This window comes from Carassius carassius, chromosome 16, assembly GCF_963082965.1.
Source record: "Carassius carassius chromosome 16, fCarCar2.1, whole genome shotgun sequence".
Lineage (NCBI taxonomy): Eukaryota > Metazoa > Chordata > Actinopteri > Cypriniformes > Cyprinidae > Carassius > Carassius carassius.
Window position 1 is genome coordinate 21,596,133 of NC_081770.1, and position 17,243 is coordinate 21,613,375.

Genomic DNA, 17,243 nt, shown 5'->3' on the forward strand with positions numbered 1-17,243 from the left:
TTACTGACTGGAAGTATTGGAAACATCCACCATAAACGTCACCTCTCCAAATCAGAGAACATGGTGGTTTATTTGGCTGCTTGTATCAACTGCGGCCGTGTGTCTGCATGTTTATAGAAGATGTGTGCTCAGGAGAACTTTAAATGGCTCCGAGGCAGAAAAACCACATTCAACATGAGATGCAGATAAAAGCAGAATGAACATTTCTTGGGCTGTTCACTGTCAGGTCTAGGCTGAGCTTGAGCTCATGAAAAACCAAAACTCGATGTACAACAACAGAGCATGCGTGTTCTGATCTCAAGCGAGGAGGAAATGTCTGATGCCAGCGTGGGGCATGTGTTCACAGCTACAGACTACGATCTTAAGACCCCTTCCTGTCTTATACGTCCAAGAAAGTGGAGATAAAAACACACTGCAGAATCATACTGATGGCCGTCTGTGATTCAATGCTGATTTTGCAACAACGAGCAGAGGATATTGTGGTTTCAGCGATGGATGACTGTGTAGCAGGAAGTCTCAGTGCTGTCGCAGTAGCTTCACAACCAGGACACTTCACAAGAACTGGGGAGAGTCCCGGGTTCACGCAAGGTCTGCGGCTCCATGATGGAACATGACAATCATCGCTCCAAGTGGTTTACAGCCACTAAACAAACATAAGCTTTTTTTAAAGTAAAGTTGCATACTCACCCCTTGGTTTCCTGTGAATCCTATTAATGGTTTAGCAGTCAGGCCCTGCAAAAAAATAAATAAAATAAGAATCAAGACAAATTAATCATTATTCAGAAATTAACTAAACATCATTCACATCCAAATTTATTTGTGTATATACACACACTTTATATTTATCTTCTCTATCACGAATATGAACAAGTAACGTAGCAATGCAATTAAAATTCTGGTATTTATCAATTAATTCATAAGTAACAAAAATCATTTATACAAGTCATTTAAATATTACGGTTTCTCAAATCATTCATAATAAATACTTATTTTTCATAGAATGCAATTAAAATAATGGAGTATATATATTATATATATATATATTAATTTATAAGTAACGTTAAAATAGAAGTCATTTAAATAAGTAACATTTTATCAGGTCATTAATGTAACACTTTATATTAAATAATGTAAAGTTACTGTATAAATTCATCATGTAAAAATATTTTATATAAGCAATGCAATTAAAATGTAATTGTTTTATATATTAATGTAATTAAAATCACTGTATATCAATTAATAAGTAGGCCTAATGTATTTTTTTACATATTTTATAATGTGATTATATTAAACATTTAAATGTTAATAAAATTACAAGATCTATAAATTACATTTTAAAAATTACCGTTCCTCTCAACTTATTCATACATTTTCTTATGTAATAATATTTGATATTAAGTTAAAATTGCACTTTAATTTTTTTTTATTGCATACATTATTGTTTTTAATAAAATGTATATTTAAAAAAATTGTACATTACCCTGACTTTAGAAGTACAGTAAATAAAAATTAATTTAAAAAAGATTCTTGACGTCAAGCACCGTTTAAAAGAAATTATAAAACGAGGAATCATAACCAGATTTATGTTTTATGCATTTCAAGTTAACAAGCATTGGCATTTCCATTAGTCAAAGCAGTTTAAATTTACAAGACGCTCTCAGATACTTCAAGAAGGGATCAAGCACCAATAAACAAGTGAAGACTGTTTGATCAACACTATTTCTATGCAGCAGAAACCTCTACCAAGTGTGCCATAATACACCCCCGAAACCACGTCTGGTATTTCAGATGTCAAACACAGGACGCACAAGCGCAATAAGAGGACGCTTTACAAGTAATTCCCCGCTTGAGCCATGTGGTCTGTTTCCCAATATAAAGAGCTTTAGATCAGGCAAGAGCAGCTTCAGCAGGCTCTCGAAAGAGCCAAGAAAACGAACAAAAACACCACAATGAAGTCAACAAACCAGACCCATGGCACTCCGTAAAGTCTAGTCTATGACATTTATAGAGAGTGTTCTGGGACAATTACGCACACGAGTAAACTACGTCGACTACATGCCCTTGAGTAAAACAGACTACTTCAATATGAAAGGTTCAACTCTAAAGCAATCATGCCACCTACGACCCACTTCAGACTAAAACATGCATCTTTTATGGACAAGCATTCATTGACTTCAAAGCGGTTTCAGTAAACAAGCTAGGTTCATCTCGGAGCGCGAGCCACTTATTACATTAATGTCAGGCCGGAAAAGGCATTCAATCGGCCAATCAAACGACTGAATCTCAAACAAGGTGCTTTGGCGCTAATTAGCGAGTCAGATGAGCTGGAAACTGTCTGGCTGGATGAATCATACTGAAGTTCAGAGAGAGCGAGAGAAAGAGGAAAAGAAAAAAAAAAGACTGAGAAAGATCTGGTCTGGTTAGTTGCACCAGTCACCGAGGACTCGTTTCTTGGAAGGAAGCGTTTCTCAAACCACTGAGTGTAAACAAAACGTGCCGCACTTCCTTCCTCAGATAATGACATTGAGGGGAAAAAAGGAAACCGTAAAGAAAAGCGGAAGATTGTATCAGCGGGGAGGACTGGAGGTGTTTTGGAGAGACGGTAAAGATTTAAGATGTCAGCCAAGCAGATCCCACCAGACTAGCATCACAACTACGCATTATTAAGGTTTAGGGTTTGTTTAAGAGGTTGTTAGAGTCTAAATTTACACTATTTACTTTAACATGCACTGCTAGAGGTGAACAATCACGTTATAGCCTAGTTAATTTTAATTTAAATAAGGTCTTTATGATATAATTTTTGATACCATATACATTTTATTATTCTTATCACAAGTGTCAATATCCTAAAAAACAATACTAGCCTAAATTTAAAATAAAAAATAAAATTAAATAAAAAAAAGCTCACTGAAGACAAGTAAACAGTCAGCGATTACATAATAAGATTCGCTAAGATACAAATGGAGCAGGCCATCGTGTTACCCCGGTTTCAAACATACTCAGTTTGCAGTGCATATTTTTGTCCACATCCATGTTAACCGATTAGAGCAGAGCTATAGAATTGGCTTCAATTGAGGGCCAAATGATCAAACTAAAAATATGAAAGGGGCCAAGGGAGTGGGGGCTATCCTGATCTCTTTCTGGGTGGACCTACAAAATTACAAATTAAAGTGAAATCGGAAACATTAGCGCATGATTAGGGATATGCCCGTATCAAATTTTCCTGTTGCGATAAATTGCTCATGCTTTTATCACGGTAACGGTATTATCACGGTATTGAGATTTAGTTTAAAAAAGTGCTCAAAATATAGTTTAATAGGTTAAATAATTTTTAATTTAAAAAAAAAAATTAACCAATAAAGAAAAATATATAAAGTTAAAAGTTTTGCACAGATTAAAGTGCAAAAGAACTATAAAAGACCCATAGGTATCACTTAATCTCATTAGTCAACCATTAACATTCACAATAGCCACATTTGCTACAGAAGTTTTTAATCTTTGTAAAAAAAAAAAAAAAAAAAAAATACAAGTCATAGTTCATGTTAGCTCATTAAATACAGCAACTTTACATTAACAACGTGTTATTAAATATTGGAATACCTAAGATTAATGAATGTTCATTGAATTTGTCATTGGCAGTTTAATGTTAACCAATGAATTAACTAATGTTAAAATTAACAGACTACAGCAGGTTTTACTTTAAAACCTGACACACATGATGCAGATCTGACATATCTTTTCCAAACTCCTTATGTTCATTTAAGACTTTATAACTGATTAAAGACTATGTTTACAAGGTTACTCGCCAAAACCACGTATTTTGACATAATTGTATGGTTTTCAACCATTGAAGCTCTACTGGTGAGCGGTTTAAAGTGGCTCATCGTCAACAAGCAACCTTTTAAACTATAGCCTAGTCTAGGGCTGCAACTAACGATTATTTTGATAATCGATTAATCTGTCGATTATTTTTACGATTAATCGATTTATGTACTTATATTTTAGTTTTTTCCATTTTTTCCCCAAGTAAATTATTAATAAATGGTCTTTATCATTCAGCATAGATTTAAGAGATTGTAACCATTTTGCACTGTCATATCCTCATCAAAAATATACCTGGAGTTTTGTTTTATTATGTGTTAGTAATCCTTTGTCGAACTCTTCTGCAATCAGAACACTGACCCATACTCTAGCAAATTTCACAAGGAGATTTCAAATAATGTTTTCACCATGGCAGTCCTTAGAGCTCCTAAAGTAGTTTAACATCCTGAACAAAGCTTTTTAAGGAATCTTTCAGAACATATTTTCACGAAGAATAAGGATAAAACAGAATAAAATTGCAGTGCATTGTATTTTATTATTTACTGGGAAACAGCTTTATAGCTTTTGCTGTGAAATTGTAAACAATCCTTCAAAAAAAGTGCCAATGGCATGAAACCTGAATGGAACTCACAATTTAAAGTAAAATCCATCAGAAGGTTGTCCAGAAAAAAAAATAGGACACACAAAAAACCTGCTGTGTGAAAAAGAGCAGTGAATACTTAGAAAATAAGTGCATTTCAAATATCTACATTTACCTCTCTCATTCAGTCATAATTAGGCTGCACGACTGAATTTTGAACTGGTAAACGACAAACTGATCACAGAACATGTTTGTAAAGCTTTAAATGTTAACTGTTAAAAAGCAATGTTATCAGCTTTTACGACTAAACATTTGCAAACAACATTGTACTGGAGAATCTGAACAAATAAAAGTCTTAGGGGCCGTTCACAAATCGCGCCTAAAAACGCTAGGCGCGCCACTTTCTCCTCCTTTCCCAAGCGCTCGGGCAGAAGCGCCCCTGAGGCGTCTGCCTTTGCTAAGCAACCATGACGTGCTCTCTCCTTGAAGAAGCGGAAATTTCAGCAAAGGATAAATGGATTTGCAGCTCAAAAAAATCGCTTGCAGTAGCTCTGCTACTAAATTTATTTCAAAATGGAAATCCATATACAACTATGATCAGCTGTTCCTTTAATCTTGACTGAGCTTTTAACGTTGTTACGGGAAAGGATGAAGCTGATTGGTTAGTTCTTGTCACATGACCCGCGGTGCGGTTGCGGCATTCGGAAAAGTTTAAATGTTTTTAACTCGATGCGGTGCGGTGTTGGAAATAACGAACTTGAGAGCGCAAAAGACGCGATATATGAACGTCCCCTTAAACAGTGCAGTAGTGCAGAGTTTACAGGTTACTCTTCTTTTTTAAAGGCTCAATGTAAAGTACTCCCACATCACGCTGAATGACATGGCTGCAGAGACGCTGTTCGGGAAGTACGTGACAAAACAAGGCCAGCTATTGGCTATTCGCTACTTCTCCTGTTGTACTGGCTGAGTAAAACCTCCGGTGGCTCATTACTGCCACACTTTGGTCACCGCAGATTTGAAATATGCACGAAATGAGCCGCTTACGGCAAATAAAAGTTATTTAGCAACGAATCGATGACTAAATTAGTTGACAACTATTTTAATAATCGATTTTAATCGATTAAATCGATTCGTTGTTTCAGCTCTAGCCTAGTCCACTGCATTGTTTCTGTGGCATAACTCCAGGTATGCGTCACCGCATTCTCAGATTATGAACAATAAAGAAGGGAAAAGTTACTTCCAAAATGAAGCCGCAATATCTTCTCCGGTAAAAAGTTATTAGAACTGTGTCTAGGGACAAGCTGGCCATCACACTCTGCTCTGACCTGATCAGTCCGTTTGTATCCTATTATTTGAATATTAAATATTTCTGTGTAAATTTAATATTTCTTATTAAAAGTTACAAAAGTGATTCAGTCAAAAGCAACAAGAGATTTTCGCTTTTGTTGTTTGATTAACAGGAATGACAGGCTGCATTCCTGTTAGACTGCTGTCACTTTAAGAGCTGCCCGGATCCAATGTTACACATTTTCTCTCTCAACTGTTCGCTTTCACTTAAGACCTAAACTACAGTGTTTACAAGGATACTTGCAAAGGTGGGCATTTTGACACATATACAAGTGTATGCATTTAATGGTAAAAAACATTCTACATGCGCCTCTCTGACAGCGCTCAGAAACAGTCTCAGACAGCGTGAGCATAAAATGAAATGAGTTTAAAATCACGATGTTGACACGCGTTGACTCTGATCTGTTAACATCAGCACAGGGAAGAAAAAAAAAAAAAAAAAAAAAACCGCACTGCATACGCACCACAGATGGAGTGTGAACCTGGCGTTATGCCTGGTCTGTTCTGTTCTAGCGCTCCATTTAGGAATGCTGCATTCTGATTGGTTCGGATAATATATACTGTTGGGGGCATCGAAAATCATGCTATAAAGCGATTTAGAAATGATTTTATGACGATTTTGTTGAATTGCACAGCCCTATGTGTAAGTAAATTAAATGTAATAAATTAATGCATTTAGCAGACGCTTTTATCCAAAGCGTCTTACAGTGCATTCAGGTTATGAATGCATGTCTGAGGGGAACTTTCTGATCTGTACTTTTCCTTTTCATCTCCTCTGTATAAATGCATATTAAAGTTCATAAGTGCAGCACTGCTTTGTTTACAGCGGAAACCAAGGACACGCTAAAAGCAGCTTTAAAATTTGAAAGCTAAAAAAAATATGTACATATTTAGGATTAAATGAATGTATAGTCACATTTTTAATTAGCATGGAAAATAAAGAAATGACGACATACATTAGTATAATTTTACATTTTTAGTGTAATAGCTAGTCATTTTATTTTCCTAATTAAAGTATTATTCCAATAGTAATATTTCAATATTCTAACACCTATTATTATGACTATTTTAAAAGTTATGTTGATATTCAGATTACTATTTGTTTGCCACTGCAACCTACTTTAATATATTTCATAATGACTTACTACATAGTATGTTTCAGGCTTATAATCAACTAAAAAGGTCATCTTAAATCAGATAATGAACATTTATTGTATAATAACAACAGCATCTCTACAATTTAGCTCAAGATTTTCACTCTTATCTCAGTGAGAACATTCATAAGTCAACATGACATGGGCAACAGTAGGCACAAAGTAGATAATGCAAAAAAAAAAAAAAAAAAAAAAGGCAAAATTGGTCACCATCTTATCCTATCCAAGCTGAAATTTCAAGACTACAGTAGCATGTTATCATGGTTCATTTCAAATTGTACAGATGCAGTGATGCACTGTGTTCAGTCAACGGGGTTCTGGCTCTCATCAGGAGATGAATAAATCATCCCTTTGATTCCATCTGCGACTGAGACACAAATAATGGAGACATTACACTGCCAGTACAGGCTTTGTACATCAAAATCCAATGCTACAGTAATTATCGGCATCTGTACATTCACAGAAGACAGGACACAGGAAATTTTAACTTCAAGTATATTCAATATATTCAGTATATTCAAGTATATTCTATACACACAAAGCCCAGTTGTATAGGTTTATAATAATACAGTTGTGATCAAAAGTTTTGAGAATGACAAATATTGGAAATTGGAAAATTTGCCGCTTAAGTTTTTATAATAGCAATTTGCATATACTCCAGAATGTTATGAAGAGTGATCAGATGAATTGCATAGTCCTTTTTTGCTATGAAAATTAACTTAATCCCAAAAAAACCTTTCCACTGCATTTCATTGCTGTCATTAAAGGAGCTGCTGAGATAATTTCAGTAATCGTCTTGTTAACTCAGGTGAGAATGTTGACGAGCACAAAGCTGGAGATCATTATGTCAGGCTGATTGGGTTAGAATGGCAGACTTGACATGTTAAAAGGAGGGTGATGCTTGAAATCATTGTTCTTCCATTGTTAACCATGGTGACCTGCAAAGAAACGCGTGCAGCCATCATTGCGTTGAATAAAAATGGCTTCACAGGCAAGGATATTGTGGCTACTAAGATTGCACCTAAATCAACAATTTATAGGATCATCAAGAACTTCAAGGAAAGAGGTTCAATTCTTGTAAAGAAGGCTTCAGGGCGTCCAAGAAAGTCCAGCATGCGCCAGGATCGTCTCCTAAAGAGGATTCAGCTGCGGGATCGGAGTGCCACCAGTGCAGAGCTTGCTCAGGAATGGCAGCAGGCAGGTGTGAGCGCATCTGCACGCACAGTGAGGCCAAGACTTTTGGAAGATGGCCTGGTGTCAAGAAGGGCAGCAAAGAAGCCACTTCTCTCCAAAAAAACATCAGGGACAGATTGATCTTCTGCAGAAAGTATAGTGAATGGACTGCTGAGGACTGGGGCAAAGTCATATTCTCGGATGAAGCCCCTTTCCGATTGTTTGGGGCATCTGGAAAAAGGCTTGTCCGGACAAGAAAATGTGAGCGCTACCATCAGTCCTGTGTCATGCCAACAGTAAAGCATCCTGACACCATTCATGTGTGGGGTTGCTTCTCATCCAAGGGAGTGGGCTCACTCACAATTCTGCCCAAAAACACAGCCATGAATAAAGAATGGTACCAAAACACCCTCCAACAGCAACTTCTTCCAACAACAGTTTGGTGAAGAACAATGCATTTTCCAGCACGATGGAGCACCGTGCCATAAGGCAAAAGTGATAACTAAGTGGCTCGGGGACCAGAATTTTGAAATTTTGGGTCCATGGCCTGGAAACTCCCCAGATCTTAATCCCATTGAGAACTTGTGGTCAATCCTCAAGAGGCAGGTGGACAAACAAATACCCACTAATTCTGACAAACTCCAAGAAGTGATTATGAAAGAATGGGTTGCTATCAGTCAGGATTTGGCCCAGAAGTTGATTGAGAGCATGCCCAGTCGAATTGCAGAGGTCCTGAAAAAGAAGGGCCAACACTGCAAATACTGACTCTTTGCATAAATGTCATGTAATTGTCGATAAAAGCCTTTGAAACGTATGAAGTGCTTGTAATTATATTTCAGTACATCACAGAAACAACTCAAACAAAGATCTAAAAGCAGTTTACCAGCAAACTTTTTGAAAACTAATATTTATGTAATTCTCAAAACTTTTGGCCACGACTGTACATCAATGTAGGTTCATGTGAACTGCAACAGAAGATAATTAGGTCTGGTTGTGAAGACTGAAGGATTTATTACTTCAGGGCTCAACAATATGGATGAGCCGATGGCCAGTGAGAGTGCATTTCAGGTCAGTTGATTAAAATTATATATTTTGGCTAACCTGAAAAATTTAATTCCATTATAAAGTGATCAGTAACAATTTCAGCAAGTGTTTGTGAAGTGTAGAACAGCCACAGTTTTACACTGCAGCTGTAAAAATGAGCTGGTATTGTACTATACAAATGTAAAATTTTTACTTTATAAATTAACAGAACATTCTATTAATGCATTTTGTGACAATTAAAATATTATAAAAAATCCAAGGGGAAGGTTCAGAAAAATCTGAACTAAAAGGAAAAAAAATTGTTCAGGCCTGTAGTTCTTTTTTTTCCAATAGAAAATAAGTTAAAGAGCTAAACATGATGATCTACATCAGATCTCAAATACAGGCATCGAACCGAGCCAATCTCTCTCTACAGCCCTAAACAGATTGCAGCCCTCAGCCTGTTCATTTGAATGGGCTGCTGACATGTCACTATTCACTGGGACACGAGCCCAGAATGTTCCACAGCGCTAACCTTGGGACAGAGGGTGGCTCCGGACCAACACTCACAGTAGGAACCCCAGCGGATCACACAACGCAGATCTAGGCGGAGCGCTGGCACTAATTTTGGACAACGCTATATATGCATAATGCACAGATATGGAAATTGTGACCTCGACCAAAAACATGTTATGGCCCTTAAGTGATATGATGACCAGTACAATACAATACAAAGCAGTTGGCAGTAAGCAGGATATTTAAGAATTATATTTTTTTTCTCTCAAATGTGTTATTATAGACTTATCAATATATAGGCCTATTTTATTTTAGATTTAGGGTGTTTACATGACAATAGTAAGAGTTTTTTCCTTTGCATTTTTGAAAAATTTTGTAGTCCGACGACAACTGCCTCAAAAAAAAAAAAAAAAAAAAAAACCCACACCTTTTGCATGCCAGGCCAGTAGATGGCAATGTCACTTAGTAAAGAAACACTACACACCTGCTCACATATACCTATAGCCCAAACACGTAATACACAAATCACATGACATCCTTTCCGCAAACTCACGTTTTTTTTTAGTTTATACAGAGACAATAACATTATCGTTTTTAACTTGCACTTTGAAATTAGTTTATGCCTAAACTATTTTGATTTCTGTCCACCAAAGAGGCACTGTCGTAAACAAATGGCCAAAAAGTTTTCTGTTTTAGTTGAAAATTGTGTTGTATAAACACCCATTTATTTGATTTTAAATTTATTTAGTACCAGTCACCATATCACTTGTTGACCATAAACAACAACAAAAGTTGCTGTGTGTAATAAGCAAAATATTTATAAATTATATCGTTATGTTTGCCATCAAATAGATTTGTTCTTTAAAATTAGAGTAGGAATGCACCAAAATTGTTGCCGCCAAAAACTTAAGACTTTATCTAGATTTATAATACAAGTCAACATAATAATGAATTACTTATATTTTTGGTCAAAACTAAAACAATCAGTATTTGTTCAAGAGTCCACAAATTCAAGACGATGTGGAATTTCAAGCAGTGCTGAACACAGGGATCCAAACGCTGTGGAAGTGGAAGAACTCCAGAGCTCATAACAGCTAAATAAATCAAAAACCTGTTTGTAATGAGCATAAGTTTCCTTCGTTTTCAGATTTTAAAATGAGAGAAATATGGACATTGGAACTGCAATATACAGATAACATCATAGTCAGGACTGAAATGGTTTAACAGCAATTTTAGGCTTACAATCTAAAACTGTCAAAAGGTCAAAATGAACCTCAACACAAAGTGCAATGGTCTCATGACAGCCTGACATTTCAGAGTCATATTTGGCACTAATTCTGGTTTACCAAGCCCTAGTTCCAGCACTGAAAAATGTAGTATCAGCATTCCTTAAATATCCATGCCACAGTGGCTGACCTCCACGTGAATCCAGTCATAATCTGGTCAATCTACTGCAGTCAGGTTGAGCAACACGGTTTGCGATCAATGTTGTGAGAGGAGTGTCTGTCTCAATGTATCCTCTAGTCTAAATGGACAAATAACTACTTGACTGGTTTGTTCTGAATTCATGTTATCAAATGTCATGGTTATGTCACCATAAAGTCCTGCATCATTTTCTGGCTCTGAAAACTGTTGGGGAAGCTCCTGTGAAAATGTACCTTGCCAAACTACTCATTTAATTTAAAAGTCACGTTCCACAAAGAATTAGTTAACAATACTACAAAATGCTTTTAAAATAGACTGATGCAAAAGATATTAAATATAAAAATATAAGATATAAAAATAAATGTTAGTTAGGGTAAGCAAACAAAAAAAATGATGCTAAATACAATAAACAAACAAAAATAAATAAATAAACAGTAAATATTTAGGGAGAAAACAAGCAGAATTGTAGTAAGCAATGAACCACCGAATATGTTTAAGGATGCAGAATTGAGGGAAAAAATGAATTGCGATTTTTCTGACCAAATCAAAACAACAACATAAAATGATTTAACGGTGTTATATCATATATTGTAGAATAAAAAATCTTCATTAGGGGTGTGCTAGGGCTGCACGATTAATTAAAATGGAATTGAAATCACGATCCGACAGAAGCTGCGATTGTCATGCGTATCTTTCAGTGAAGCACAGTTCTGTGATCAGCAGTAAATCTCCATCTGAAGGCAAGGGGGCGCTCTAGCACTGAAAATCCACATTGGCTCTGAAGAAACCCAGGAAGTGCCTATAGCGGTAGCTGGATAAACAGAAGATTTAACTGCTTTCATTGATTCAACGTAACTAATAAACACACGACTAATGACTATATATGGTTTATCGGAGTTCTCATTATTATTATTATTTTATATTAAAGTATATTGATAATGCAATGCCTTTATCACTGCTAAGAATTCTATGAAATGTTGCATGCTTTATTTTGTGTAAGAAGCTACATCATATCACAGAAGGATTTATTTCAAACACTCGCCTGACATTATGAAGTGCGTTTGGAGTAAAAATGCTTTTTAATGTGGTATCTTTTTAACATGCTTTCAGATGAAGCAGCATTTACTACACAGAGCTGTAGATCACTGAAAAGCTTTGTGTGTCAGTGAACTATGCCTCTTTGTACTAAATGCTGCTCCATCTGAAAGCACGTGATTATGATTTACTGCTGATTACAGAACCGGCTTTACTGAAAAAATGCTAATGACAATCGCATTCGATTAATCGTGCAGCCCTAGGGTGTGCAAACTCAACAGCTCACAAAACACTGAAACAGTTTTTAAATACATTAAATGCTGCTGCATATTAAGTAATGAATATTAAGTAATTAAACAGAAGATCCATGTTTGAACAATTTAATTAAAATGAGTTGTCGGAGCGAAGTGATTCACTAAAAGGGAGTCAATAAAATTATATAGCCAAATGTACAGCTACATTTATGTAAAATTACTGAAACGTTGCTACACTACTGAATTATGTTAGGTCACTATTTAAAGGTGCTATTTGTAGGATTGACACCGAGTGGCTGAACTAGGTATTGCAGTCCAAATTCAAAAAATTTGAGTTTATTTTTTCCACCAGGAGCCGCTGCCTCAGACTTGACGCACACGCAGGTTTGCCAGATTAATGACAAACAGGAATGAGCACACTTGACGATGAATTAAATGAAATGCACTGTTTTCCACCAACTGGTAAACAGAGGTGCAGAAACACATTTGGGTAAACGGTCAGTGGACGGGTGTCATAAACCAAAACAGAGACCGACATTCCGGCCCGGAAACACATTTTCAAAGGAGAATAACTGACTATCGTTTTCAGATAAACAAGTATGTAAACTTTAGCATGTTTCTTAAATATCTGCGAACATATGGTATTTGTGTGCTTTAGTAGAGTCAAAATCTTACATGCAGCAACTTTAAAGTCACAGCTTAAAAGTTCACACACACAAAAAATCATTTACATTAAATATAAGTAAATGGTGACCACAACCATTAAAGAGGAGATCAGACCTTCTGCTTAACTTCATCTTTGACGTTTAACAAAAATTCAGTCAGATGGGTGTCGAACAACATGAGGGTGAGTTTCACTTTGTTTGAGATGAACTACGCCTTTTAAACTACCTGTGGACGTGTCATAGCACCAGGCTTGGCACCGGTCAGATAAAGCTACAGCTTTAGCAACAAATCAATGGCAGTCACCTGTGGAACTGCAAAGAAATGCAAACTAAGAGGTAGGTGAAGACGCCGATGCTTGCGATTCTCCCTCCGGTGTCACTCAAGCCATTACGTAGGTCGATAACCCCGAAAACCAAAACACCCAGCATGTAATGTAGTTTACCCATCAAAAAAGGGTAGATCAACATCCTCCCAAGATCATTATGGCCCTTTAATGACTGTTTCTGCAGCCTGCTGACTGAAGCCATCTGTACACTACATGCTAGTCTCCAGAGGACTGCCATGAGCTCCGAGGAGCAGAACGTAGAAACTGGCATGGCCAACATGTAATCCAAGAACAACCTCTGAACTACTTCACCTCTATTGACTCCTTAAAACTCTGCGCCAAGACCTGGACTTCCTTTTGAGAGCAGACCGAGTCCAACTGGATTCTCTCTTACATGTCAGTTTGAAAGCAAAGCGGCTAATCTTATGAAAGCTCATTTCCACCGCAGAATAAAACATTGAAAAAAAAAAACTTTTCATTTCACAGTTCAGACTTCCCAAGAATTGCAAGACACAAACGTAGAACTGTCATATTTAGAACCTCACAGTTCTAAGAAAATAAAAAGGCAGAATTGAGGAATATAAACTCAGAATTGAAAACATAAAAACTCTATTCTCAAAAAAAAAAAATTAAATAATAATTTGAATTGTGATATATATAAAAAAAACTGGAGTTTCTCTAACAATTCTGACATTTTCCTTGAATTTTTAAATTTACATCTCACAATTCTGTTTTTGTTTCTACTGTGGAATTGAAACAACAAAAACAAGGAAAGTAATTCTGACTTTACGTCCTCGTATTTGCAAGTTTTGGCACTTTTCTAGCGACACATTTCAACCCTTTCAGCATCCATATCTCATGCACACAATGTGATAAAGCTACAACAGGGGAACATGTCAGCAGCGCGGACTCACTTCACTGTGACCAACTAATAAATATTCAATTAAATCCTGGAGAAGATTTGTCAAATTTGTTTGGCTGAAACTTTGTGAAGTGGCTTGTTGGCAAAGGACTTTACCACAAATGGATTAAAATTTATCATCGGAGAAAACAACACTTTAAACTGCAAACTTTAAAGTTCAATTATCCAATTATGCAAATTTAAGTATCAAAACGTTTTTACTTAACTTTCAATAATGAAATAAAAACTAAGTGCATCAAGTTTATAAAATAAAAATGCTATGGAATTTTCTTAGTAACGTATGCGGTTGCAATTACATCTCAAAGGGACATTTCACCCAAAAACCGAAGTTCTGCTTCCCACTAATAAAAATAAAAACACGTATGACCTCCTAGCATTTCCATGTGAACTATTCCTTTAAATCTCTATAGAAACAATCTTTGCTTGCTGGGTGACAAACCTCTGCTGGATAAAACAAAACCTTCGGACTCAAAAGTTACAACAAACAGAAAAAGGAACCATGTGCAATAAACCAAGATGCCACAAAGCATTTCCCCATTGACATACAAACAACAAGGCGGCCCAGTAATACAGCTGACCTATTTTTCTGCAGAGCCAAGTCATTCTGACTACCACTGTTTTTGTCTCTCCAACAAGCATCAAGAATAGAAGAGGTGAAGCCCAGCTCGCATCCAAAACAGCATTCCCCAGATGACCAAGCGACCGACACAACCTCTACTTTTTTTTTTTCTTCAAGAAGCTAAAGTGCAGATGTGAGGCAAACTGGTCATCTACGGCTGAAGTGAAAGTCAAGTGCACAACAATGGTTCCTTCCGGTCAGAATTAGCCTGAATTAAGCAGAAGTTTCCTGAGCTGCAGACTTTAACGACACAGCAAATCATGCAACCTAATGAGAAGACTTAAGGAGGTCAAAATTCTGATTTTCACTTGGGATGCACGGACACTAAATTTCTGGCAAATAAAGCTATACACTTTAACATATTTTAACAAAAAATTGACTATATTAAAATTCTGCATCATTTTGTCTAAAATTAAATACTAAACTAAATCAACCAAATTCATTTCAGCCACACAGCATTCATAAAAATTACATTCGCCTTAAATTATTAGTGTTTTTAAATATTAACTTGAAGTTGAACTTAAAGTGTTAGACTAGAGCAAATGGATTAAAAATCAGTGCACACTTAAAAAGATTGATAGACCAATACAGATCAATTAAAGTAATATTTAGTATTAATAACAATAATATTATAATAAATTCAGCATTGTTATTATTATTACTTCTTTAGTAGATATGGTTGCCAAGTTTGTAAACTTGGTGAGCAGACATGATTAAAATGAATAAAATAGAAATAAAGTAGAAAAAAAAGTAGAATAAAGCACTTTAGTTGACAACTGTGAACTGAAATGCATTTTTCAGACTAATTTAATATGATCTATAATCAAATATATTTGTATTCATTATTTTTAAATGTATACATAATGCTAATAATAGTAATATTAATTATTCTTATTATTTTTACAATGTCTTAGCAATATATACTTTAACACAACACACACATAACACAAATCATTTCAAATAATAGTATATTAAAATTAAATTAACAAACAAATAAATAAAGAGTAAATACAAACACCAAATTGTGAAAAATTAACCATGTACAACAAACATCTCGCATTTTCAAAAAAAAAAAACAATAGCATGAATTATTTTTTAAGGCTGTAAATGTTTCACGTTAACTTAATTTTCAAAAATATTAATTTACAACAGTCCATTTAGGTAAAAAGGTTATGTTGTCAATTAACAGATATAGGGTTGGTGAAATCCAGTACACAATATACAACGTCAACACATGTGCACGTGTTACACGACACCAGTCACGTGAGTTTAAAACACGCAATGAAGAAACGACACCAAATGCATTTCAATACATGTTTCTGACTACTGCAACAATTAAAAATCATCAAGTTCATCAGTTAACAGTGATTCATACACATTTACAGAAAGTTTAAAAATTCCCATATACAGCTAGACATCTCTCACAGGCATCCAGAATAGCCCTGAGCAATAAAAGCACATTCAAATATGCAAATAGACCAAACCAAGACCGACTCTAAACTTACTAGGAGCATTTGTGCAGCTAAAAATACTCCCAAGCAAAGCTTCAGCCTCCCTCACAGTGTCACATGTAGCCAGTCGACTTGAGTTTCACATATCACCTAAAGAATATGCCACAGTAATCACTACATAAGACAGCAACACTAAAAGCAGACTTATATAAGCGGACATTCACGGTTTCATCTAATTGTTACCCCCGGTGTGTATGCTTGGGTGTAGACCGAAAGCTGTAATTTTACTCCTATCGTCCAATTTACTGACATCACCAGAAGAGTGACTCGACTTCACTCTAGTTTGAGTATAGAGAGACCTGGCCTTTGTCGCGTCTCGGATCGAGTTGCATTTGTTTTACTTTACCAAACATGAACCACGCACTACGAGGTCCTCCCTTTGATCGGAAAGCATGAGGACAAATCAATGCATTTTATTATCAAATATCGTCCACCTGACCGGCCCGGTTGCGTCTGCAGCAGCTCGCGAACGTTTAATCCAAACAACGAAAACCCAAACCGAGTCCATAGACTCCAGACATGACATTAAATATTTACTTTCCAGGTCTGCGGACGCTCAACTTGGCGTTTTGAAGATGTGGCTACCGTGTTGATGCTCAATCGTCGATAGACTCCAATGGCATTAACAACCTACGATCTCTCAAAGACACAGATTCACTGCTTTGCTACGTGAAAAACAGCGTCCACCTAAAACTGGGGAGGGCGAATTAATAACAGGGCTGATTTAACATAGAAACAATGAGTTCTGGCTTCTAGGTGGAAAGAAGCATCTTTCGTATCAAATGCAAACTTCAATGCAAAATTGAGCACTAGTGTCTGTTTATCCTAACTTACATATTCAACAAAATTCTTGGGTTTAATACAATTCTGA

General features: G+C 36.0%; 1 protein-coding gene across 1 annotated transcript in view; it reads right to left on the reverse strand.

Annotated features, from left to right (window-relative positions):
- Nucleotides 1-17,243, reverse strand: part of ell (elongation factor RNA polymerase II) — a 35,675-nt gene that overhangs the window by 17,285 nt on the left and 1,147 nt on the right. Inside the window, exon 2 of the mRNA XM_059569549.1 lies at nt 688-732. Within this exon, the coding sequence (XP_059425532.1) occupies nt 688-732 (45 nt within the window). The remainder of the gene's footprint in view (nt 1-687; nt 733-17,243) is intronic.